General features: G+C 50.5%; 1 protein-coding gene across 1 annotated transcript in view; it reads right to left on the bottom strand.

Annotated features, from left to right (window-relative positions):
- Nucleotides 1-24,479, bottom strand: part of ubr7 (ubiquitin protein ligase E3 component n-recognin 7) — a 31,116-nt gene that overhangs the window by 5,203 nt on the left and 1,434 nt on the right. Inside the window, exons 3-10 of the mRNA XM_056428867.1 lie at nucleotides 18,615-18,748; nucleotides 18,236-18,296; nucleotides 17,567-17,665; nucleotides 9,836-9,965; nucleotides 9,659-9,732; nucleotides 9,071-9,235; nucleotides 7,869-8,034; nucleotides 7,682-7,743 (exon numbers count right to left, since the gene is read on the bottom strand). Coding sequence (XP_056284842.1) covers nucleotides 7,682-7,743; nucleotides 7,869-8,034; nucleotides 9,071-9,235; nucleotides 9,659-9,732; nucleotides 9,836-9,965; nucleotides 17,567-17,665; nucleotides 18,236-18,296; nucleotides 18,615-18,748 — 891 coding nt within the window. The remainder of the gene's footprint in view (nucleotides 1-7,681; nucleotides 7,744-7,868; nucleotides 8,035-9,070; nucleotides 9,236-9,658; nucleotides 9,733-9,835; nucleotides 9,966-17,566; nucleotides 17,666-18,235; nucleotides 18,297-18,614; nucleotides 18,749-24,479) is intronic.

Here is a 24,479-nt window from a genome sequence, read left to right as displayed (position 1 = left end):
TCTCCTCTCTCTCCTTATGGACGCTTAGGATACACTGAGCTCCTCTCTCCTCTCTCCTTATGGACGCTTAGGATACACTGAGCACCTCTCTCCTCTCTCCTTATGGACGCTTAGGATACACTGAGCTCCTCTCTCCTCTCTCCTTATGGACGCTTAGGATACACTGAGCTCCTCTCTTCTCTCTCCTTATGGACGCTTAGGATACACTGAGCTCCTCTCTCCTCTCTCCTTATGGACGCTTAGGATACACTGAGCTCCTCTCCTCTCTCCTTATGGACGCTTAGGATACACTGAGCTCCTCTCTCCTCTCTCCTTATGGACGCTTAGGATACACTGAGCTCCTCTCCTCTCTCCTTATGGACGCTTAGGATACACTGAGCTCTCCTCTCCTCTCTCCTTATGGGCGTTTAGGATACACTGAGCTCCTCTCTCCTCTCCTTATGGACGCTTAGGATACACTGAGCTCCTCTCTCCTCTCTCCCTTATGGACGCTTAGGATACACTGAGCTCCTCTCTCTCCTTATGGACGCTTAGGATACACTGAGCCCTCTCTCCTCTCTCCTTATGGACGCTTAGGATACACTGAGCTCCTCTCCTCTCTCCTTATGGACGCTTAGGATACACTGAGCTCCTCTCCTCCTCTCTCCCTTATGGACGCTTAGGATACACTGAGCTCCTCTCCTCTCTCCTTATGGACGCTTAGGATACACTGAGCCCCTCTCCTCTCTCCTTATGGACGCTTAGGATCCACTGAGCTCCTCTCCTCTCTGCTTATGGACGCTTAGGATACACTGAGCCCTCTCCTCTCTCTCCTTATGGACGCTTAGGATACACTGAGCCCTCTCTCCTCTCTCCTTATGGACGCTTAGGATACACTGAGCTCCTCTCTCCTCTCTCCTTATGGACGCTTAGGATACACTGAGCCCTCTCTCTCTCCTTATGGGCTTAGGATACACTGAGCCCTCCTCTCCTCCTTATGGACGCTTAGGATACACTGAGCCCTCTCTCCCTCTCTCCTTATGGACGCTTAGGATACACTGAGCTCCTCTCTCTCTCTCCTTATGGACGCTTAGGATACACTGAGCCCTCTCTCCTCTCTCCTTATGGGCTTAGGATACACTGAGCTCCTCTCTCCTCTCTCCTTATGGACGCTTAGGATACACTGAGCCCTCTCCTCTCCTCTCCCTTATGGACGCTTAGGATACACTGAGCCCTCTCTCTCCTCTCTCCTTATGGACGCTTAGGATACACTGAGCCCTCTCTCCTCTCTCCTTATGGACGCTTAGGATACACTGAGCTCCTCTCTCCTCCTATGGACGCTTAGGATACACTGAGCCCTCTCCTCTCCTCTCTCCTTATGGACGCTTACGATACACTGAGCTCTCCTCTCCTCTCTCCTTAAGGACGCTTAGGATACACTGAGCTCCTCTCTCCTCTCTCCTTATGGACGCTTAGGATACACTGAGCTCCTCTCCTCTCTCCTTATGGACGCTTAGGATACACTGAGCTCCTCTCTCCTCTCTCCTTATGGACGCTTAGGATACACTGAGCTCCTCTCTCCTCTCCTTATGGACGCTTAGGATACACTGAGCTCCTCTCTCCTCTCTCTCCTTATGGACGCTTAGGATACACTGAGCTCCTCTCTCCTCTCTCCTTATGGACGCTTAGGATACACTGAGCTCCTCTCTCCTCTCTCTCTCCTTATGGACGCTTAGGATACACTGAGCTCCTCTCCTCTCTCCTTATGGACGCTTAGGATACACTGAGCTCCTCTCTCCTCTCTCCTTATGGACGCTTAGGATACACTGAGCTCCTCTCTCCTCTCTCCTTATGGACGCTTAGGATACACTGAGCTCCTCTCTCCTCTCTCCTTATGGACGCTTAGGATACACTGAGCTCCTCTCTCCTCTCTCCTTATGGACGCTTAGGATACACTGAGCTCTTCTCTCTCTCCTCTCTCCTTATGGACGCTTAGGATACACTGAGCTCCTCTCTCCTCTCTCCTTATGGACGCTTAGGATACACTGAGCTCCTCTCTCCTCTCCTTATGGACGCTTAGGATACACTGAGCTCCTCTCTCCTCTCTCCTTATGGACGCTTAGGATACACTGAGCTCCTCTCTCCTTATGGACGCTTAGGATACACTGAGCTCCTCTCTCTCTCTCCTTATGGACGCTTAGGATACACTGAGCTCCTCTCCTCTCCTCTCTCCTTATGGACGCTTAGGATACACTGAGCTCCTCTCTCCTCTCCTCTCTCCTTATGGACGTTTAGGATACACTGAGCTCCTCTCTCCTCTCCTTATGGACGTTTAGGATACACTGAGCTCCTCCTCTCTCCTTATGGACGTTTAGGATACACTGAGCTCCTCTCTCCTCTCTCCTTATGGACGTTTAGGATACACTGAGCTCTCCTCTCCTCTCTCCTTATGGACGCTTAGGAGACACTGGGCTCTCCTCTCCTCTCCTTATGGACATTTAGGATACACTGAGCTCCTCTCTCCTCTCCTCTCTCCTTATGGACGTTTAGGAGACACTGAGCTCCTCTCTCCTCTCTCCTTATGGACGTTTAGGATACACTGAGCTCCTCTCCTCTCTCCTTATGGACGCTTAGGATACACTGAGCCCCCCTCTCCTCTCTCTCCTTATGGACGCTTAGGATACACTGAGCTCCTCTCTCCTCTCTCCTTATGGACGTTTAGGATACACTGAGCTCCTCTCCTCTCTCCTTATGGACGCTTAGGATACACTGAGCTCCTCTCCTCTCTCCTTATGGACGCTTAGGATACACTGAGCCCTCCTCTCCTCTCTCCTTATGGACGTTTAGGATGCACTGAGCTCCTCTCCTCTCCTCTCCTTATGGACGCTTAGGATACACTGAGCTCCTCTCCTCTCTCCTTATGGACGCTTAGGATACACTGAGCTCCTCTCTCCTCTCTCCTTATGGACGCTTAGGATACACTGAGCTCCTCTCTCCTCTCCTTATGGACGCTTAGGATACACTGAGCTCCTCTCTCTCTCCTTATGGACGCTTAGGATACACTGAGCTCCTCTCCTCTCTCCTTATGGACGCTTAGGATACACTGAGCTCCTCTCTCCTTATGGACGCTTAGGATACACTGAGCTCCTCTCTCCTCTCTCCTTATGGACACTTAGGATACACTGAGCTCCTCTCTCCTTATGGACGCTTAGGATACACTGAGCTCCTCTCCTCTCTCCTTATGGACACTTAGGATACACTGAGCTCCTCTCCTCCTTATGGACGCTTAGGATACACTGAGCTCCTCTCCTCTCTCCTTATGGACGCTTAGGATACACTGAGCTCCTCTCCTCTCTCCTTATGGACGCTTAGGATACACTGAGCTCCTCTCTCCTCTCTCCTTATGGACGCTTAGGATACACTGAGCTCCTCTCCTCTCCTTATGGACGCTTAGGATACACTGAGCTCCTCTCTCCTTATGGACACTTAGGATACACTGAGCTCCTCTCTCCTCTCTCCTTATGGACGCTTAGGATACACTGAGCTCCTCTCTCCTTATGGGCTTAGGATACACTGAGCCCTCTCTCCTCTCCTTATGGACGCTTAGGATACACTGAGCCCTCTCCTCCTCTCCTTATGGACGCTTAGGATACACTGAGCTCCTCTCCTTATGGACGCTTAGGATACACTGAGCCTCCTCTCTCTCCTTATGGACGCTTAGGATACACTGAGCTCCTCTCCTCTCTCCTTATGGGCGCAGGATACACTGAGCTCCTCTCCTCTCCTTATGGACGCTTAGGATACACTGAGCCCTCTCTCCTCCTTATGGACGCTTAGGATACACTGAGCTCCTCCTCTCTCCATATGGACGCTTAGGATACCCTGAGCCCCTCTCCTCTCTCCTTATGGACGCTTAGGATACACTGAGCTCCTCTCTCTCCTTATGGACGCTTAGGATACACTGAGCTCCTCTCTCCTCTCTCCTTATGGATGCTTAGGATACACTGAGCTCTCCTCTCTCCTTATGGACGCTTAGGAGACACTGAGCCCTCTCCTCTCCTTATGGACGCTTAGGATACACTGAGCTCCTCTCTCCTCTCTCCTTATGGACGCTTAGGATACACTGAGCCCTCTCTCCTCTCCTCTCCTTATGGACGCTTAGGATACACTGAGCTCCTCTCCTCTCTCCTCTCCTTATGGACGCTTAGGATACACTGAGCTCCTCTCCTCTCTCCTTATGGACGCTTAGGATACACTGAGCTCCTCTCTCCTCTCTCCTTATGGACGCTTAGGATACACTGAGCTCCTCTCCTCTCTCCTTATGGACGCTTAGGATACACTGAGCTCCTCTCTCCTTATGGACTTAGGATACACTGAGCCCTCTCTCTCTCCTTATGGACGCTTAGGATACACTGAGCTCCTCTCTCTCTCCTTATGGACGCTTAGGATACACTGAGCTCCTCTCTCTCTCTCTCCTTATGGACGCTTAGGATACACTGAGCTCCTCTCTCTCCTTATGGACGCTTAGGATACACTGAGCTCCTCCTCTCTCCTTATGGACGCTTAGGATACACTGAGCCCTCTCTCCTCTCTCCTTATGGACGCTTAGGATACACTGAGCTCCTCTCCTCTCTCCTTATGGACGCTTAGGATACACTGAGCTCCTCTCTCCTCTCTCCTTATGGACGCTTAGGATACACTGAGCTCTCCTCTCCTCTCTCCTTATGGACGCTTAGGATACACTGAGCTCCTCTCCTCTCTCCTTATGGACGCTTAGGATACACTGAGCTCCTCTCTCCTCTCTCCTTATGGACGCTTAGGATACACTGAGCTCTCTCCTCTCTCCTTATGGAGGCTTAGGATACACTGAGCCTCTCTCTCTCCTTATGGACGCTTAGGATACACTGAGCTCCTCTCTCTCTCCTTATGGACGCTTAGGATACACTGAGTTCCTCTCCTCTCTCCTTATGGACGCTTAGGATACACTGAGCTCCTCCCTCCTTATGGACGCTTAGGATACACTGAGCTCCTCTCTCCTCTCTCCTTATGGACGCTTAGGATACACTGAGCTCCTCTCTCCTTATGGACGCTTAGGATACACTGAGCTCCTCTCCTCTCCTTATGGACGCTTAGGATACACTGAGCTCCTCTCTCCTCTCTCCTTATGGACGCTTAGGATACACTGAGCTTCTCTCTCCTCTCTCCTTATGGGCTTAGGATACACTGAGCTCCTCTCTCTCTCCTTATGGACGCTTAGGATACACTGAGCTCCTCTCTCCTCTCTCCTTATGGACGCTTAGGATACACTGAGCTCCTCTCTCCTCTCTCCTTATGGACGCTTAGGATACACTGAGCTCCTCTCCTCTCCTTATGGACGCTTAGGATACACTGAGCTCCTCTCTCCTCTCCTTATGGACGCTTAGGATACACTGAGCTCCTCTCTCCTTATGGACGCTTAGGATACACTGAGCTCTCTCCTTATGGACGCTTAGGATACACTGAGCTCCTCTCTCCTTATGGACGCTTAGGATACACTGAGCTCCTCTCTCCTCTCCTCTCTCCTTATGGACGCTTAGGATACACTGAGCTCCTCTCTCTCCTCTCCTTATGGACGTTTAGGATACACTGAGCTCCTCTCCTCTCTCTCCTTATGGACGCTTAGGATACACTGAGCTCCTCTCTCCTCTCTCCTTATGGACGCTTAGGAGACACTGAGCTCCTCTCTCCTCTCTCCTTATGGACGTTTAGGATACACTGAGCTCCTCTCTCCTCTCTCCTTATGGACGTTTAGGATACACTGAGCTCTCCTCTCCTCTCCTTATGGACGTTTAGGAGACACTGAGCTCCTCTCTCCTCTCTCCTTATGGACGCTTAGGATACACTGAGCTCCTCTCTCCTTATGGACGCTTAGGAGACACTGAGCTCCTCTCTCCTTATGGACGTTTAGGAGACACTGAGCTCCTCTCTCCTCCTCTCTCCTTATGGACGTTTAGGATACACTGAGCTCCTCTCCTCTCTCCTTATGGACGCTTAGGATACACTGAGCTCCTCTCTCCTCTCTCCTTATGGACGCTTAGGAGACACTGAGCTCCTCTCATCTCTCCTTATGGACGCTTAGGATACACTGAGCTCCTCTCTCCTCTCTCCTTATGGACGCTTAGGATACACTGAGCTCCTCTCTCCTCTCTCCTTATGGACGCTTAGGATACACTGAGCTCCTCTCTCTCCTCTCTCCTTATGGACGCTTAGGATACACTGAGCTCCTCTCTCCTCTCTCCTTATGGACGCTTAGGATACACTGAGCTCCTCTCTCCTTATGGACGCTTAGGATACACTGAGCTCCTCTCTCCTCTCTCCTTATGGACGCTTAGGATACACTGAGCTCCTCTCTCCTCTCTCCTTATGGACGTTTAGGATACACTGAGCTCCTCTCTCCTTATGGACGCTTAGGATACACTGAGCTCCTCTCTCCTCTCCTCTCTCCTTATGGACGTTTAGGAGACACTGAGCTCCTCTCCTCTCTCCTTATGGACGCTTAGGATACACTGAGCTCCTCTCTCCTCTCTCCTTATGGACGTTTAGGATACACTGAGCTCCTCTCTCCTCTCTCCTTATGGACGCTTAGGATACACTGAGCTCCTCTCTCCTCTCTCCTTATGGACGCTTAGGATACACTGAGCTCCTCTCTCCTTATGGACACTTAGGATACACTGAGCCCGTCTCTCTCTCCTTATGGACGCTTAGGATACACTGAGCTCCTCTCTCCTTATGGACGCTTAGGATACACTGAGCTCTCTCCTCTCCTCTCTCCTTATGGACGTTTAGGAGACACTGAGCTCCTCTCTCCTCTCTCCTTATGGACGTTTAGGAGACACTGAGCTCCTCTCTCCTCTCCTCTCTCCTTATGGACGTTTAGGATGCACTGAGCACCTATCTCCTCTCCTCTCTCCTTAGGGATGAATTTTCATCTCTCAATCACACATTACTAACTCTTTCTCCCCGGAGTCCTTTTGACTTCACGTCTCATGGGGTCATCGGACCCTATGAGACGGCATAGATCCTATCTGCTGATGGATCATCGAGGTCTGGGTCGTGCTACCTGCGACTGACTACGCCACTGTCCTGTTGAGACTCCGCCCACTCCTCCTCTCTACCTCCATCTGATGGATGGTGGAGGTCTCCATCGTGGAATATGCCTACTATGAACTATTCATACACTCTGTCATATTCATTGAATGTATTTTAACTCTAATCTGTCCTTCTGGTCACATGACATCTATTGTTCTGTCCATCCTGGAGAGGGATCCTCCTCTGTTCTCTCCTCAAGGGTTCTGACCTTTTCCCCCTGAAGGGTTATTTGGGAGTTTCTCCTGATCCGATGTGAGGTCAAAGGTCAAATGTCAGGGATGTCTATGTGTACAGATTGTAAAGCACTCTGAGAAAAATTAGTAATTTGTGAAATTGGGCTATACAAATAAACTGAATTAAATGAGGAGTCACATGACATCATCAGGAGTCACAACCTATCAGAGAGGAGTCACATGACATCATGAGTTGTTATGGCCATTGTGAATAGAACGACCAATGACATTTCACATCTTCTTCAGCTTCTTACGCTGTGAAACTAAACTCTATGTTTCTCTGCATGTCGATCAGAAGCAGGTCAAAGGTCAAGAGAAATCTAGAGCTCTTCAGTTCTCACCTTTCCGTCTTCTGCAAATCTCTGCAGGAAGTCCTTCAGTTCACTTTTCATGTCATTGTACCCTGAAGGATATACATTATACACAGTTATACACGTAGTACTGGCAGTTATACACATGGTACATGTAGCACCGGCTGTCCTATGTAACTGGTGGTAGTACTTGAAGTACTTGTACACAGCGGTGTACCGTGGATGATCTCCAGCTGCTGCACGTGGTTCAGCTGGTCCAGCGCCGACATCAGGGGGTCGTGACCCGGCGCTCTCTGCTCATTGTTCTTTCCTTTGTTCTCGTAGGCGAGGACGGTGTCCGACTCGTCCAGCAGGAAGGACAGGCCGGCTGCAGAGAGGCGGCCCTGGGACAGACGCAGTGACATCATCGTCAGCCAATGGGACGGCACGGTTCTTATCATGTGCATCGGCCAACAGTCCAGACACATTGGAGCTATATGCAGAGGTACCAACACACAACGACAACAACAACACACTAGAACAACAACAACACACGACGACACAACATCACACTCGAACAACAACAATATAACACACGTGAACAACCTGTAGCTGTCAGCCTCTCTACCTCAGTGGTGAGGTGGAGAGATGTCATGTGACCAGGTGAACAATAGATGTCATGTGACCAGATGAACAATAGATGTCATGTGACCAGATGATCAATAGATGTCATGTGACCAGGTGAACAATAGATGTCATGTGACTAGATGATCAATAGATGTCATGTGACCAGATGATCAATAGATGTCATGTGACTAGATGAACAATAGATGTCATGTGACCAGATGAACAATAGATGTCATGTGACCAGATGAACAATAGATGTCATGTGACCAGATGAACAATAGATGTCATGTGACCAGATGAACAATAGATGTCATGTGACCAGATGAACAATAGATGTCACGTGACCAGATGAACAATAGATGTCACGTGACCAGATGAACAATAGATGTCACGTGACCAGATGAACAATAGATGTCATGTGACTAGATGAACAATAGATGTCATGTAACCAGATGAACAATAGATGTCATGTGACCAGATGAACAATAGATGTCATGTGACCAGATGAACAATAGATGTCATGTGACCAGATGAACAATAGATGTCATGTGACCAGATGAACAATAGATGTCATGTGACTAGATGAACAATAGATGTCATGTGACCAGATGAACAATAGATGTCATGTGACCAGGTGAACAATAGATGTCATGTGACCAGATGAACAATAGATGGCATGTGACCAGGTGAACAATAGATGTCATGTGACTAGATGAACAATAGATGTCATGTGACCAGATGAACAATAGATGTCACGTGACCATGAATAGGACATGATGAATAATTAGTCGTAGAAGAGATGCTCTATCTTACCTTGCAGGTGGTGCAGCAGCAGAGCTTGGAGCGCCACCCTGAGGGCCAGAACACGGCTCCTGATTGGACTCCTTTGTGATCAAAGGCCTGCAGCTCTTCCAGCCTGCAGCTTGGCTCCGCCTCCTGACGGCTGCGCTTACAGCCGGGCTCCACGGCGTCTTCCCCCTGACAGGTGAGAAGCATCACATTGAGGAGCTGGCGAGGCTTCAGAGAGGAAGTCTCTCTCCGCCCACATCGACAGACTCTGCACCTCGCCTCCTCTCTCTCCTCCTCTCTGTCCTCCTCTCTGTCCTCCTCTCTGTCCTCCTCTCTGTCCTCCTCTCTGTCCTCCTCTCTGTCCTCCGCTCTCTCCTCCGCTCTCTCCTCCGCTCTCTCCCCTGTCCTCCTCTCTGTCCTCCTCTCTGTCCTCCTCTCTGTCCTCCTCTGCTGGTCTTACCTCATACCCAGGGTTAGGGTTCACTTATTGTAAGTCTCTGAATGAAAGTGTACATTACTTTAGTACTAAAGTACTGTACAAGTACTTTAGTGGAGTGGACTTTAAAGTTGTACTTTAAACTCAAAGTACAACTTTGAGTTTAATCCTCTCACCTTGTCTTCTTTGAGAGGAAGGGTTGTGTTTGACTCGTCTTCTTCTCTTTCCTCCTTCACCTGAACTGCTGGAACTGAACGTCACACACAAAGTAGAAGAAGAACAGAGCAGGTAGGTCAGCTGACCGGTGAGAAGAGCAGGTAGGTCAGCTGACCGGTGAGATGAGGAGCGTTTACCTGACAGGTGGGCAGCGTAGGTCCAGAGGAAAGGGCTTTTGTTCATGCAGGACTCACAGGTCATCTCCTGCAGCTCCACACAGTCTGGAACCTCACAGCCCAGATGCTGTGAACAGGTGAGTCTCGTTATTGGGACACGACGATGGAGTCAGGTTGACTCGCTGGAGAAATGTGAGAATCACAAGCTGCCGAAGTCTGAGGGGAACGACGTGTACGACACCAGAGGAACGAGTCCTCGTGTTGGACACCAGAGGAACGAGTCCTCGTGTACGACACCAGAGGAACGAGTCCTCGTGTTGGACACCAGAGGAACGAGTCCTCGTGTTGGACACCAGAGGAACGAGTCCTCGTGTTGGACACCAGAGGAACGAGTCCTCGTGTACGACACCAGAGGAACGAGTCCTCGTGTACGACACCAGAGGAACGAGTCCTCGTGTACGACACCAGAGGAACGAGTCCTCGTGTACGACACCAGAGGAACGAGTCCTGTTGGACACCAGAGGAACGAGTCCTCGTGTTGGACACCAGAGGAACGAGTCCTCGTGTTGGACACCAGAGGAACGAGTCCTCGTGTTGGACACCAGAGGAACGAGTCCTCGTGTTGGACACCAGAGGAACGAGTCCTCGTGTTGGACACCAGAGGAACGAGTCCTCGTGTTGGACACCAGAGGAACGAGTCCTCGTGTACGACACCAGAGGAACGAGTCCTCGTGTTGGACACCAGAGGAACGAGTCCTCGTGTTGGACACCAGAGGAACGAGTCCTCGTGTTGGACACCAGAGGAACGAGTCCTCGTGTTGGACACCAGAGGAACGAGTCCTCGTGTTGGACACCAGAGGAACGAGTCCTCGTGTTGGACACCAGAGGAACGAGTCCTCGTGTTGGACACCAGAGGAACGAGTCCTCGTGTTGGACACCAGAGGAACGAGTCCTCGTGTTGGACACCAGAGGAACGAGTCCTCGTGTTGGACACCAGAGGAACGAGTCCTCGTGTTGGACACCAGAGGAACGAGTCCTCGTGTTGGACACCAGAGGAACGAGTCCTCGTGTTGGACACCAGAGGAACGAGTCCTCGTGTTGGACACCAGAGGAACGAGTCCTCGTGTTGGACACCAGAGGAACGAGTCCTCGTGTTGGACACCAGAGGAACGAGTCCTCGTGTTGGACACCAGAGGAACGAGTCCTCGTGTTGGACACCAGAGGAACGAGTCCTCGTGTTGACACCAGAGGAACGAGTCCTCGTGTTGGACACCAGAGGAACGAGTCCTCGTGTTGGACACCAGAGGAACGAGTCCTCGTGTTGGACACCAGAGGAACGAGTCCTCGTGTTGACACCAGAGGAACGAGTCCTCGTGTTGGACACCAGAGGAACGAGTCCTCGTGTTGGACACCAGAGGAACGAGTCCTCGTGTTGGACACCAGAGGAACGAGTCCTCGTGTTGGACACCAGAGGAACGAGTCCTCGTGTTGGACACCAGAGGAACGAGTCCTCGTGTACGACACCAGAGGAACGAGTCCTCGTGTACGACACCAGAGGAACGAGTCCTCGTGTACGACACCAGAGGAACGAGTCCTCGTGTTGGACACCAGAGGAACGAGTCCTCGTGTTGGACACCAGAGGAACGAGTCCTCGTGTTGGACACCAGAGGAACGAGTCCTCGTGTTGGACACCAGAGGAACGAGTCCTCGTGTTGGACACCAGAGGAACGAGTCCTCGTGTTGGACACCAGAGGAACGAGTCCTCGTGTTGGACACCAGAGGAACGAGTCCTCGTGTACGACACCAGAGGAACGAGTCCTCGTGTTGGACACCAGAGGAACGAGTCCTCGTGTACGACACCAGAGGAACGAGTCCTCGTGTTGGACACCAGAGGAACGAGTCCTCGTGTTGGACACCAGAGGAACGAGTCCTCGTGTTGGACACCAGAGGAACGAGTCCTCGTGTACGACACCAGAGGAACGAGTCCTCGTGTTGAACACCAGAGGAACGAGTCCTCGTGTTGGACACCAGAGGAACGAGTCCTCGTGCACGACACCAGAGGAACGAGTCCTCGTGTTGGACACCAGAGGAACGAGTCCTCGTGTTGGACACCAGAGGAACGAGTCCTCGTGTTGGACACCAGAGGAACGAGTCCTCGTGTTGGACACCAGAGGAACGAGTCCTCGTGTTGGACACCAGAGGAACGAGTCCTCGTGTTGGACACCAGAGGAACGAGTCCTCGTGTTGGACACCAGAGGAACGAGTCCTCGTGTTGGACACCAGAGGAACGAGTCCTCGTGTTGGACACCAGAGGAACGAGTCCTCGTGTTGGACACCAGAGGAACGAGTCCTCGTGTTGGACACCAGAGGAACGAGTCCTCGTGTTGGACACCAGAGGAACGAGTCCTCGTGTTGGACACCAGAGGAACGAGTCCTCGTGTTGGACACCAGAGGAACGAGTCCTCGTGTTGGACACCAGAGGAACGAGTCCTCGTGTTGGACACCAGAGGAACGAGTCCTCGTGTTGGACACCAGAGGAACGAGTCCTCGTGTTGGACACCAGAGGAACGAGTCTCGTGTTGGACACCAGAGGAACGAGTCCTCGTGTTCGACACCAGAGGAACGAGTCCTCGTGTTGGACACCAGAGGAACGAGTCCTCGTGTTGGACACCAGAGGAACGAGTCCTCGTGTTGGACACCAGAGGAACGAGTCCTCGTGTTGGACACCAGAGGAACGAGTCCTCGTGTTGGACACCAGAGGAACGAGTCCTCGTGTTGGACACCAGAGGAACGAGTCCTCGTGTTGGACACCAGAGGAACGAGTCCTCGTGTTGGACACCAGAGGAACGAGTCCTCGTGTTGGACACCAGAGGAACGAGTCCTCGTGTTGGACACCAGAGGAACGAGTCCTCGTGTTGGACACCAGAGGAACGAGTCCTCATGTTCGACACCAGAGGAACGAGTCCTCGTGTTGGACACCTGAGGAACGAGTCCTCGTTGCGACACCAGAGGAACGAGTCCTCGTGCGACACCAGAGGAACGAGTCCTCGTGTTGGACACCAGAGGAACGAGTCCTCGTGTTGGACACCAGAGGAACGAGTCCTCGTGTTGGACACCAGAGGAACGAGTCCTCGTGTTGGACACCAGAGGAACGAGTCCTCGTGTTGGACACCAGAGGAACGAGTCCTCGTGTTGGACACCAGAGGAACGAGTCCTCGTGTTGGACACCAGAGGAACGAGTCCTCGTGTTGGACACCAGAGGAACGAGTCCTCGTGTTGGACACCAGAGGAACGAGTCCTCGTGTTGGACAACGACACCAGAGGAACGAGTCCTCGTGTTGGACACCAGAGGAACGAGTCCTGTGCGACACCAGAGGAACGAGTCCTCGTTGGACACCAGAGGAACGAGTCCTCGTGTTGGACACCAGAGGAACGAGTCCTCGTGTTGGACACCAGAGGAACGAGTCCTCGTTGGACACCAGAGGAACGAGTCCTCGTGTTGGACACCAGAGGAACGAGTCCTCGTGTTGGACACCAGAGGAACGAGTCCTCGTGTTGGACACCAGAGGAACGAGTCCTCGTGTTGGACACCAGAGGAACGAGTCCTCGTGTTGGACACCAGAGGAACGAGTCCTCGTGTTGGACACCAGAGGAACGAGTCCTCGTGTTGGACACCAGAGGAACGAGTCCTCGTGTTGGACACCAGAGGAACGAGTCCTCGTGTTGGACACCAGAGGAACGAGTCCTCGTGTTGGACACCAGAGGAACGAGTCCTCGTGTTGGACACCAGAGGAACGAGTCCTCGTGTTGGACACCAGAGGAACGAGTCCTCGTGTTGGACACCAGAGGAACGAGTCCTCGTGTTGGACACCAGAGGAACGAGTCCTCGTGTTGGACACCAGAGGAACGAGTCCTCGTGTTGGACACCAGAGGAACGAGTCCTCGTGTTGGACACCAGAGGAACGAGTCCTCGTGTTGGACACCAGAGGAACGAGTCCTCGTGTTGGACACCAGAGGAACGAGTCCTCGTGTTGGACACCAGAGGAACGAGTCCTCGTGTTGGACACCAGAGGAACGAGTCCTCGTGTTGGACACCAGAGGAACGAGTCCTCGTGTTGGACACCAGAGGAACGAGTCCTCGTGTTGGACACCAGAGGAACGAGTCCTCGTGTTGGACACCAGAGGAACGAGTCCTCGTGTTGGACACCAGAGGAACGAGTCCTCGTGTTGGACACCAGAGGAACGAGTCCTCGTGTTGGACACCAGAGGAACGAGTCCTCGTGTTGGACACCAGAGGAACGAGTCTCGTGTTGACACCAGAGGAACGAGTCTCGTGTTGGACACCAGAGGAACGAGTCCTCGTGTTGGACACCAGAGGAACGAGTCCTCGTGTTGGACACCAGAGGAACGAGTCCTCGTGTTGGACACCAGAGGAACGAGTCCTCGTGTTGGACACCAGAGGAACGAGTCCTCGTGTTGGACACCAGAGGAACGAGTCCTCGTGTTGGACACCAGAGGAACGAGTCCTCGTGTTGGACACCAGAGGAACGAGTCCTCGTGTTGGACACCAGAGGAACGAGTCCTCGTGTTGGACACCAGAGGAACGAGTCCTCGTGTTGGACACCAGAGGAACGAGTCCTCGTGTTGGACACCAGAGGAACGAGTCCTCGTGTTGGACACCAGAGGAACGAGTCCTCGTGTTGGACACCAGAGGAACGAGTCCTCGTGTTGGACACCAGAGGAACGAGTCCTCGTGTTGGACACCAGAGGAACGAGTCCTCGTGTTGGACACCAGAGGAACGAGTCCTCGTGTTGGACACCAGAGGAACGAGTCCTCGTGTTGGACACCAGAGGAACGAGGCCTCGTGTGCGACACCAGAGGAACGAGTCCTCGTGTTGGACACCAGAGGAACGAGTCCTCGTGTTGGACACCAGAGGAACGAGTCCTCGTGTTGGACACCAGAGGAACGAGTCCTCGTGTTGGACACCAGAGGAACGAGTCCTCGTGTTGGACACCAGAGGAACGAGTCCTCGTGTTGGACACCAGAGGAACGAGTCCTCGTGTTGGACACCAGAGGAACGAGTCCTCGTGTTGGACACCAGAGGAACGAGTCCTCGTGTTGGACACCAGAGGAACGAGTCCTCGTGTTGGACACCAGAGGAACGAGTCCTCGTGTTGGACACCAGAGTAACGAGTCCTCGTTGACACCAGAGGAACGAGTCCTGTGGACACCAGAGGAACGAGTCCTCGTGTTGGACACCAGAGGAACGAGTCCTCGTGTTGGACACCAGAGGAACGAGTCCTCGTGTTGGACACCAGAGGAACGAGTCCTCGTGTTGGACACCAGAGGAACGAGTCCTCGTGTTGGACACCAGAGGAACGAGTCCTCGTGTTGGACACCAGAGGAACGAGTCCTCGTGTTGGACACCAGAGGAACGAGTCCTCGTGTTGGACACCAGAGGAACGAGTCCTCGTGTTGGACACCAGAGGAACGAGTCCTCGTGTTGGACACCAGAGGAACGAGTCCTCGTGTTGGACACCAGAGGAACGAGTCCTCGTGTTGGACACCAGAGGAACGAGTCCTCGTGTTGGACACCAGAGGAACGAGTCCTCGTGTTGGACACCAGAGGAACGAGTCCTCGTGTTGGACACCAGAGGAACGAGTCCTCGTGTTGGACACCAGAGGAACGAGTCCTCGTGTTGGACACCAGAGGAACGAGTCCTCGTGTTGGACACCAGAGGAACGAGTCCTCGTGTTGGACACCAGAGGAACGAGTCCTCGTGTTGGACACCAGAGGAACGAGTCCTCGTGTTGGACACCAGAGGAACGAGTCCTCGTGTTGGACACCAGAGGAACGAGTCCTCGTGTTGGACACCAGAGGAACGAGTCCTCGTGTTGGACACCAGAGGAACGAGTCCTCGTGTTGGACACCAGAGGAACGAGTCCTCGTGTTGGACACCAGAGGAACGAGTCCTCGTGTTGGACACCAGAGGAACGAGTCCTCGTGTTGGACACCAGAGGAACGAGTCCTCGTGTTGGACACCAGAGGAACGAGTCCTCGTGTTGGACACCAGAGGAACGAGTCCTCGTGTTGGACACCAGAGGAACGAGTCCTCGTGTTGGACACCAGAGGAACGAGTCCTCGTGTTGGACACCAGAGGAACGAGTCCTCGTGTTGGACACCAGAGGAACGAGTCCTCGTGTTGGACACCAGAGGAACGAGTCCTCGTGTTGGACACCAGAGGAACGAGTCCTCGTGTTGGACACCAGAGGAACGAGTCCTCGTGTTGGACACCAGAGGAACGAGTCCTCGTGTTGGACACCAGAGGAACGAGTCCTCGTGTTGGACACCAGAGGAACGAGTCCTCGTGTTGGACACCAGAGGAACGAGTCCTCGTGTTGGACACCAGAGGAACGAGTCCTCGTGTTGGACACCAGAGGAACGAGTCCTCGTGTTGGACACCAGAGGAACGAGTCCTCGTGTTGGACACCAGAGGAACGAGTCCTCGTGTTGGACACCAGAGGAACGAGTCCTCGTGTTGGACACCAGAGGAACGAGTCCTCGTGTTGGACACCAGAGGAACGAGTCCTCGTGTTGGACACCAGAGGAACGAGTCCTCGTGTTGGACACCAGAGGAACGAGTCCTCGTGTTGGACACCAGAGGAACGAGTCCTCGTGTTGGACACCAGAGGAACGAGTCTCGTGTTGGACACCAGAGGAACGAGTCCTCGTGTTGGACACCAGAGGAACGAGTCCTCGTGTTGGACACCAGAGGAACGAGTCCTCGTGTTGGACACCAGAGGAACGAGTCCTCGTGTTGGACACCAGAGGAACGAGTCTCGTGTCGGACACCAGAGGAACGAGTCCTCGTGTTGGACACCAGAGGAACGAGTCCTCGTGTTGGACACCAGAGGAACGAGTCCTCGTGTTCGACACCAGAGGAACGAGTCCTCGTGTTGGACACCAGAGGAACGAGTCCTCGTGTTGGACACCAGAGGAACGAGTCCTCGTGTTGGACACCAGAGGAACGAGTCCTCGTGTTGGACACCAGAGGAACGAGTCCTCGTGTTGGACACCAGAGGAACGAGTCCTCGTGTTGGACACCAGAGGAACGAGTCCTCGTGTTGGACACCAGAGGAACGAGTCCTCGTGTTCGACACCAGAGGAACGAGTCCTCGTGTTGGACACCAGAGGAACGAGTCCTCGTGTTGGACACCAGAGGAACGAGTCCTCGTGTTGGACACCAGAGGAACGAGTCCTCGTGTTGGACACCAGAGGAACGAGTCCTCGTGTTGGACACCAGAGGAACGAGTCCTCGTGTTGGACACCAGAGGAACGAGTCCTCGTGTACGACACCAGAGGAACGAGTCCTCGTGTTGGACACCAGAGGAACGAGTCCTCGTGTTGGACACCAGAGGAACGAGTCCTCATGTACGACACCAGAGGAACGAGTCCTCGTGTTGGACACCAGAGGAACGAGTCCTCGTGTTGGACACCAGAGGAACGAGTCCGTGTTGACACCAGAGGAACGAGTCTCGTGTTGGACACCAGAGGAACGAGTCCTCATGTCTACACCAGAGGAATGAGTGTGGTTGACACCAGAGAATGAGTCCTCGTGTTGACACCAGGTCCTCGTGGTCCGGTAAGGCCAGTCCTCGTGTTGACACCAGAGAAGTTCTCGTGGTTGTACACCAGACTGTTGAGTCCTCGTGTTGGTCACCAGAGGAGCCAGTCCTCTGTGGTGTGTACTCCATGGTCCTGTTGTGCTGGGTAAGGCCGGCTGCAGGTACAGTAAACTCCAAAGAAGTTCTGACTGTACTTATTCAGACTGTTGAGCTCCTCCTTCTCCTGAAAGTCACAGACAGAGGAACTCGAGTCATCGTGTCCCTCCGTATTTACCTGTTTGTCTTCTATCGTTGCTGTGAATGATGCATTTAATGTCCGGTGCCAAATAACAGGTCAAGCTAACAACGCGGTGAATGTACTTAATTTCAAATAAGGAATGAATTTAAAAACTAAGATGTCTTAATCATCAGAGTGCAGTAGTGTTGAAAGCATATAATAAATAAAAAGAGAATAAAGTCCTGCTGAATGACACGTTAGCAAATCAGCTGCTTCTATTCAAGGTGCCCGTTTCGCGTTCGCGTGAGCCTCAGTAAGCTAAGCCCAGGGATGCTAACGCTGTGCCGTCATGCTCGGTTAACTTTCAGTAAACTTTTCACAGTTCAATTGAAAACATCCACCGAGTTGTGAGTTTTTTTTAACAAATCAGTGCCAGGCACCAAAATAGTTACACATGCATGATTTATATCCTCATGAAACGAAGAGTCATATCATTTCCAATCAGAGCCATTTGGTGTAATTGTAGCGCCCTCTAGTGGTTGATGGTTTTAATGAAACCGTGAGGGTCACACTCACCAGGTGGAGTTTACACTGCAGGTCTGTGAACTTCCTGTTTCCACAGTCACAGCGGAAGTTCCTACAGAAGACAGAGAGTTTGTTTGTTTGTGGCTGAAGAGCCGGTCGGGTTCGATCCCCGGCAGATGCAGATGCAGAGCCGCGGTGAGAAGCCGAAGCTTCACGATCACGGCCGTGGGCCGGCAGACAGGAGGCGGAGAGATACGGCAGACATGGCAGCACCACAAGAGAAGTGGCTTCAAATGGACCCGCCATGGACCGCTTCCAGCCATCGGCGGTCCTGATCCGAGCCGGCTTAGAAACTGCCACCCTCACAAACCGGCTTCTAATCAATGCTGTATAGATGCGAGTGATCATATATTAAAAAGCGAGCATTGACCTCTTGGTGTAGAGTTCAAAGAGGTCGTGGCCTTCGTGACATTTGTATGAGCAGGCCAGACAGACGCCGGCTGCCTCTCCTCCCTTCGGTGTGCAGCTGCTGCAGGCATAGAGAGCCTGCCGCTTCACGTAGCCCTGAAACGCACACAGATATACACACACACTTTAAAAACGGTACTCAAGGCACTAAGACACATGTTGTGATGACGAGAGAGGGTAAATATGATGACTTAACTGGACTTGTATAGATCTTTGCTAGTCTTCTGAGTCCGACCACTTAAAACCCTTTCACACCCTTTGACTTCACTCACACACTGGTGGGAGGAGCTACAGTGAAAGGTACCACCTGTCCATCAGGACTAACTAACATTCATGCAGCACACGGAGCTGCTTGCCGATCGGTCAGGGCGGGTAAGTATAGCGACGTGGCGCTATACCCGGAAGCAAAACTGTCTGGGAATTGACTGGCTCTGGCCGCGGCTCCGGTGTCCATTTGGTTTTGGTAGTTGACAGACACGTGAGCAGGAAACTTCGCCGGGAGATCAGTCCTCCTCTCCAGTGAGGGTTGAAGGAGAACACTGGTCTGGCAATTTCTGAGCTGGCTGATAGAGATTGAGGCGTTGATTGGTCTTGTGGATGACAGAGAGCTATAGCTGAGTTTGATCACTAGCGGAGGGAGCTGATTTTGCGCAAGCTTTTGCTGGATTTGGAAGTTTTCTGGTGCGGCTTAGTTGGTCAGACAGGAAGAGAGTTAACAGGTGGTCACAGTTGACCCAGAAGTTTGACTTTTACTCTTCAGTCAGGATGGCTGGAGTAGAGGGAGATAGTGATAGCATGGAGCTAAGTGGTAGAGAGGCAAGAGGTAGGAGGGAGAATGAGTGGGAAAAGACAAGAAGAAAAAGAGGGGAAAAGAGAATTTGGGTGAAACCGAGACTGAAGAAGAGGAAGGTGGAGAACCAAAGGCAGAACTACTGAATGTAGTGATACGATTTGAAGGAGGAGTTAAGAAAATTGATCCATTAAAGCTGACCAAAGTAATTAGAGCACAATTGGGAGAAGTGAAGTATGCAAGGGTCTTGGGAGATGGCAATCTCTGAATTGGGTGCAACAGTAAGGAACAAGTTGATAAGGCAAAAACACTTGCCATGGTTGGACAGATAAAAGTGCTTAAAGTGGTGAAAGTGGGAGAACAGAGGCAGAATGACGCTATAGGGGAGTGATATCTGGAGTACCCTTGAGTATGAATATGAAGGATCTGGTGGCGAGCTTAATAGTACGTTGCGGAGCAGTTAAGAGTGCTAAAAGAATGACAAGAGGAGTCGAGAAAAAGGAAACTGAAACAATGTTGGTAGAGTTTGATGGAAAAGACATTCCTGCGGAACTGTATTGTGGATTTGTGAAATAGAGTAAGGGAGTTTACACCAAAACCAGTGAGGTGTTTCAAATGTCAGGAATTTGGGCATGTGGCAAAAGTGTGCAGAGGAAAGACAAGGTGTGCCAGGTGTGGAGGAGAACATGAATATGGAAAGTGTGGAGAAGGAGTTCAGCCAAAGTGCTGCAACTGCGGTGGGAGACATAGTGTTGCGTATTGGGGATGTGAAGCAATGAAGCGAGAAGTGGAAGTCCAACAAACAAGAAGGAAAGGAAATGTAACTTATGCAGAAGCAGTTAAGTTGGTGAGGCAGGAGAAGAAGCCAGAGGAGGGTATCAATAAAGTCCAAATGGCAGTGGAAGCAGAAAGAAATGATGAAGTCAGGGTACGGGCAGAGAAGGAGAAGATGGTGACTTTCATAGCAGGGGTGATAAATGCAACTGCTGAGGTTAAGTCAAAAACTGAAAGGATTCAAATAATTGTTAAAGCAGCAGTACATCATCTTGATATGATAGGTTTAAAATGGGAGGAAGTGAGAGACTGTCTTAGTGTACAGGCAAGCCAGCTTGCATGTATTGGGTGATAATCATGTTAATACTTCAATGGAATGCAAGAAGTTTAATTTCCAATGGGCAGGAGCTTAAGAAATGTATAGATAGCAGAAGGGAGAAACCAGATGTCCTGTGCATACAAGAATCGTGGCTAAAGCCAAGATTGGACTTTGTAATAAATGGGTATGTATCAATTCGAAGAGATAGGAAAGAAGGACAAGGAGGGTGCTGTGTTACTTTTATAAAAGAAGGGATTCCCCATAGGGTACTGGGTATAGGGCAAGAAAGAGAGTATGTGGTAGTTGAAGTTTGGAGTGATAGGAAGGAATTTGTGGCAGTGAATTATTATAATCCATGTGTAAAATTAGAATTGAGAGAATTGGAAGAAATAGAAGGACAAGATCGGACAAGTATAGTCTGGTGTGGGGACTTCAACGCACATAACACATTATGGGGGAGTGGAAGTACGGATGGCAATGGACAAACAATTGAAGAACTATTAGATGTTAGGAATTTAGTCTGCATAAATGATGGGAGTAAAACCAGGATTAATGTCAGCACAGGAAAGGAGTCTGTGCTGGACCTAACACTAGTGTCGAGTAACATTGCGGCAGTGTGTGATTGGAAAGCATATCATGAGGGAACTATAGGCAGTGATCACTACCCGATATTTTGTAAAATAAATATTCGTATGTCAGTCGTGGAAGAAGCCAAGGGTGAAAAATGGGTCTTTGGGAAGGCCAACTGGAAGAGATTTAAGGAAAAGAGTGATGGGCATCTGAGTAAGATTAATGGTGATATGCCTATAGAAAGCCTAAATGATTTGATAGTAGAAGGCATTCGGGCAGCTGCTCTCGAGTCCATCCCAAAAAGTAAAGGAAAAGCAAGTAGAAAAGCAGTACCATGGTGGACCAATACTTGTAAAGAGGCGGTTAGAAATAGAAACAGGGCATTCAAGTTAATGAAAAGAACCCATAACTATCAGAATATGATACAGTTCAAGAAAGCTCAGGCATTAGTGAGAAAGACAATAAGGCAGGCAAAGAGGACATACTGGAGGAAGTTTTGTGAGACAGTTGGAAATACAACACCAGTAGGAGAAATATGGGGAATGATTAGAAAGATGGGAGGGGACAGAAGAGAGTGGAGTTATCCTGTACTAAAAGCTGGAGAAGAGGTCGCGGTGACTCATAAAGAGAAAGCTGTTATGTTGGCTAGTACATTTGTAAAGATACACAGCAATAACAATCTGTCTGAGGAAGGGAAGCGAACTAGAGAGGAAACAAGATGTACACATAGGGAGGCCTTGAGGAAGAAGGAGGATACTGAAGATGAATTAAGTGTACCATTTACAATAGGGGAGCTAACAAGAGCAGTTGCTAAAGCTGGAATGACCGCCCCAGGAAATGATGACATATGTTACATTATGGTAAAACAATTAAGTGGATATGGGCTGAATAAATTGTTAACATTGTATAATAAAGTGTGGGAGGAAGGTAGCATACCAGCAAGGTGGAAGGAGGCTGTGATTGTCCCTATGAGGAAGCCAGGGAAAGATGCCAGTAACCCATCAAATTATAGGCCAATTGCGCTAACGTCGAATATATGCAAGCTTATGGAACGGATGGTAAATGAGAGATTAATGTACTATGTAGAGAAACATCGGATACTAGTAGGGTGCCAGAGTGGATTTAGGAAAGGAAGGGGAACCTTGGATTCAATCCTATGTCTAGAAGATGAGGTCAAAAAGGCACAGGTTAACAAAGAAACTGTGGCAGCAGTGTTTTTTGATGTAGAAAAGGCGTATGATATGCTATGGAGGGAAGGGCTATTGATTAAAATGCATTCCATAGGAATTAGGGGGAAACTGTTTAATTGGGTTAGGGAATTTCTAGATAAAAGAACTATCCAGGTAAAAGTAGGGACTGAAAGGTCAAGAACATTTGAGGTAGAAAATGGGACACCACAAGGGAGTGTGGTAAGCCCTATTTTATTTTCCATTGCAATAAATGACATCTTTGGAAAGGTCTCACCAGATGTGGGAAGGTCACTATTTGCAGATGATGGGGCTCTTTGGAAAAAAGGTAGAAACTTGGAACATATTGTTAAAAAATTGCAAGAAGGGATAAAACAAGTTGAACTGTGGGGGAAGAAATGGGGATTCAGATTTTCAGCAGAAAAAACGAAAGTAATGCTCTTTACAAGACGGAGAACCAGGGGAAACTGTCAGCTGAAGCTGTATGGGAGCAATTTAGAAATAGTAGAGACGTTTCGTTTCTTAGGAGTACACTTTGACAACAGATTAACATGGAAGGACCACATTAAAAATGTTAGCGATAAGTGTAAAAAAGTAATTAATGTATTGAGATGTCTGGTAGGGTTGGACTGGGGAGCAGAGGTTGCATCTCTACTGCACATGTACAAAGCTCTAATTAAATCCAGATTAGATTATGGTAGTGTAGCATATGGGTCAGCTTCAGAAACCTCACTGAAGCAGCTCTATGTTATCCAGGCCAGGGCCTTGAGAATCTGTATAGGGGCAGTAAGAACATCACCTGTGTGTGCCATCCAAGTAGAGACCGGAGAAATGCCACTGGGTCTTCGCAGAAAGCAACTGCTGGTTAATTATTGGGTAAATTTGAGAGGTCATGAGGGTAGTCATCCAACTAAAAAAGTACTGCAGGCATGTTGGGAAAGGCACAAAGTGCCAAAGACGAGTTGTGGCTGGATAGGAGAAGCAGCAGCAAGAAGCCTAGGAGTCTCTGAGATGGAGCTTATCCCGACTGTCATTTGGCCAATAACTCCTGTGTGGTTGCTGAAGGAACCAGAGGTAGACATGGAGTTGCTGCAGATTAAGGTAAAACAAAAGAATCCTGATCTAGTGAGTGAGTTCTATGAGTACACAGCTGGAAAATACGTAGAGGATGTGCAGGTTTTCACTGATGGATCTAAAGATCCAGCTGCAGGCAGTACAGGGTCTGATGTTTCAGTCCCGAGCAAACATTATGAAATATACAAACGCACTTCGGATTTTCTGGCTGTGTATTCAGTTGAATTGTACGCACTTGTCTTGGCATTAGAGTGGATTGAGAAACAAAGACCAGGCAAAGTCCTTGTGTGCAGTGACTCCATGTCGGCACTCGCCAGTCTGAAGTCGGGTCTGTCCAAAACGCGACAAGATCTACTGTTTAAAATATTGACAATGCACTCAAGAGCAGTGGAGCAAGGCATTGAAGTAGTATTTGTATGGGTGCCGGCTCATGTAGGTATCAGAGGGAATGAGAAAGTGGACAAACTAGCCAAACAAGCACTAAAGGAGAACAGAGTACAAGTAGATGTTAAGTTATCTAAAGCAGAGGGAAAGGGCATCAAGGGACATATCAACAGGGTATGGCAACGACAATGGGACCAGGAGACGAGGGGGAGACACTTGTACTCAATCCAGAGTAAAGTGAGCGGGGTGAAAGTCAGGGGAGGAAATAGGAGGGAAGAAGTCACAATGGCAAGATTGAGGATTGGGCACAGCTATTTATGCAGCACGTTATTTGTGATGGGGAAACACCCAACTGGACTCTGTGAGCGCTGCCAGGCACCAGAAACTGTACAACATGTTGTCACCACATGCAATAAGGTCAGAAAGGAAGGACATGTTGGAAGAAATGGAGAGACTAGGGATGAAGGGAAGAGAGCTAGGAAGTATATTGGAGTGGGGGTCTAGTGGTCTGGGAAGAGGGTGCTTCATGCACTTTTTGCGAGCAACAGGACTGATGGGGAAAGTGTAGTAGCTGGGAACCGGAAGATGGCAGTAGTGCAACTAAAAGGATGCAAGCTGCCGTAAAACACCACAGAAGAAGAACATTCATGCACTGCAGGAACAGCTGCAGGGGCCAATACGGGTGAAGTATCTTGCCCAAGAAAGAATATATAGACGAATAATATACAC

Source organism: Pseudoliparis swirei, chromosome 12 (assembly GCF_029220125.1).
Source record: "Pseudoliparis swirei isolate HS2019 ecotype Mariana Trench chromosome 12, NWPU_hadal_v1, whole genome shotgun sequence".
Lineage (NCBI taxonomy): Eukaryota > Metazoa > Chordata > Actinopteri > Perciformes > Liparidae > Pseudoliparis > Pseudoliparis swirei.
Note: the sequence above shows the minus strand (reverse complement) of the source record. Positions and strands in the feature narration are given on the sequence as shown.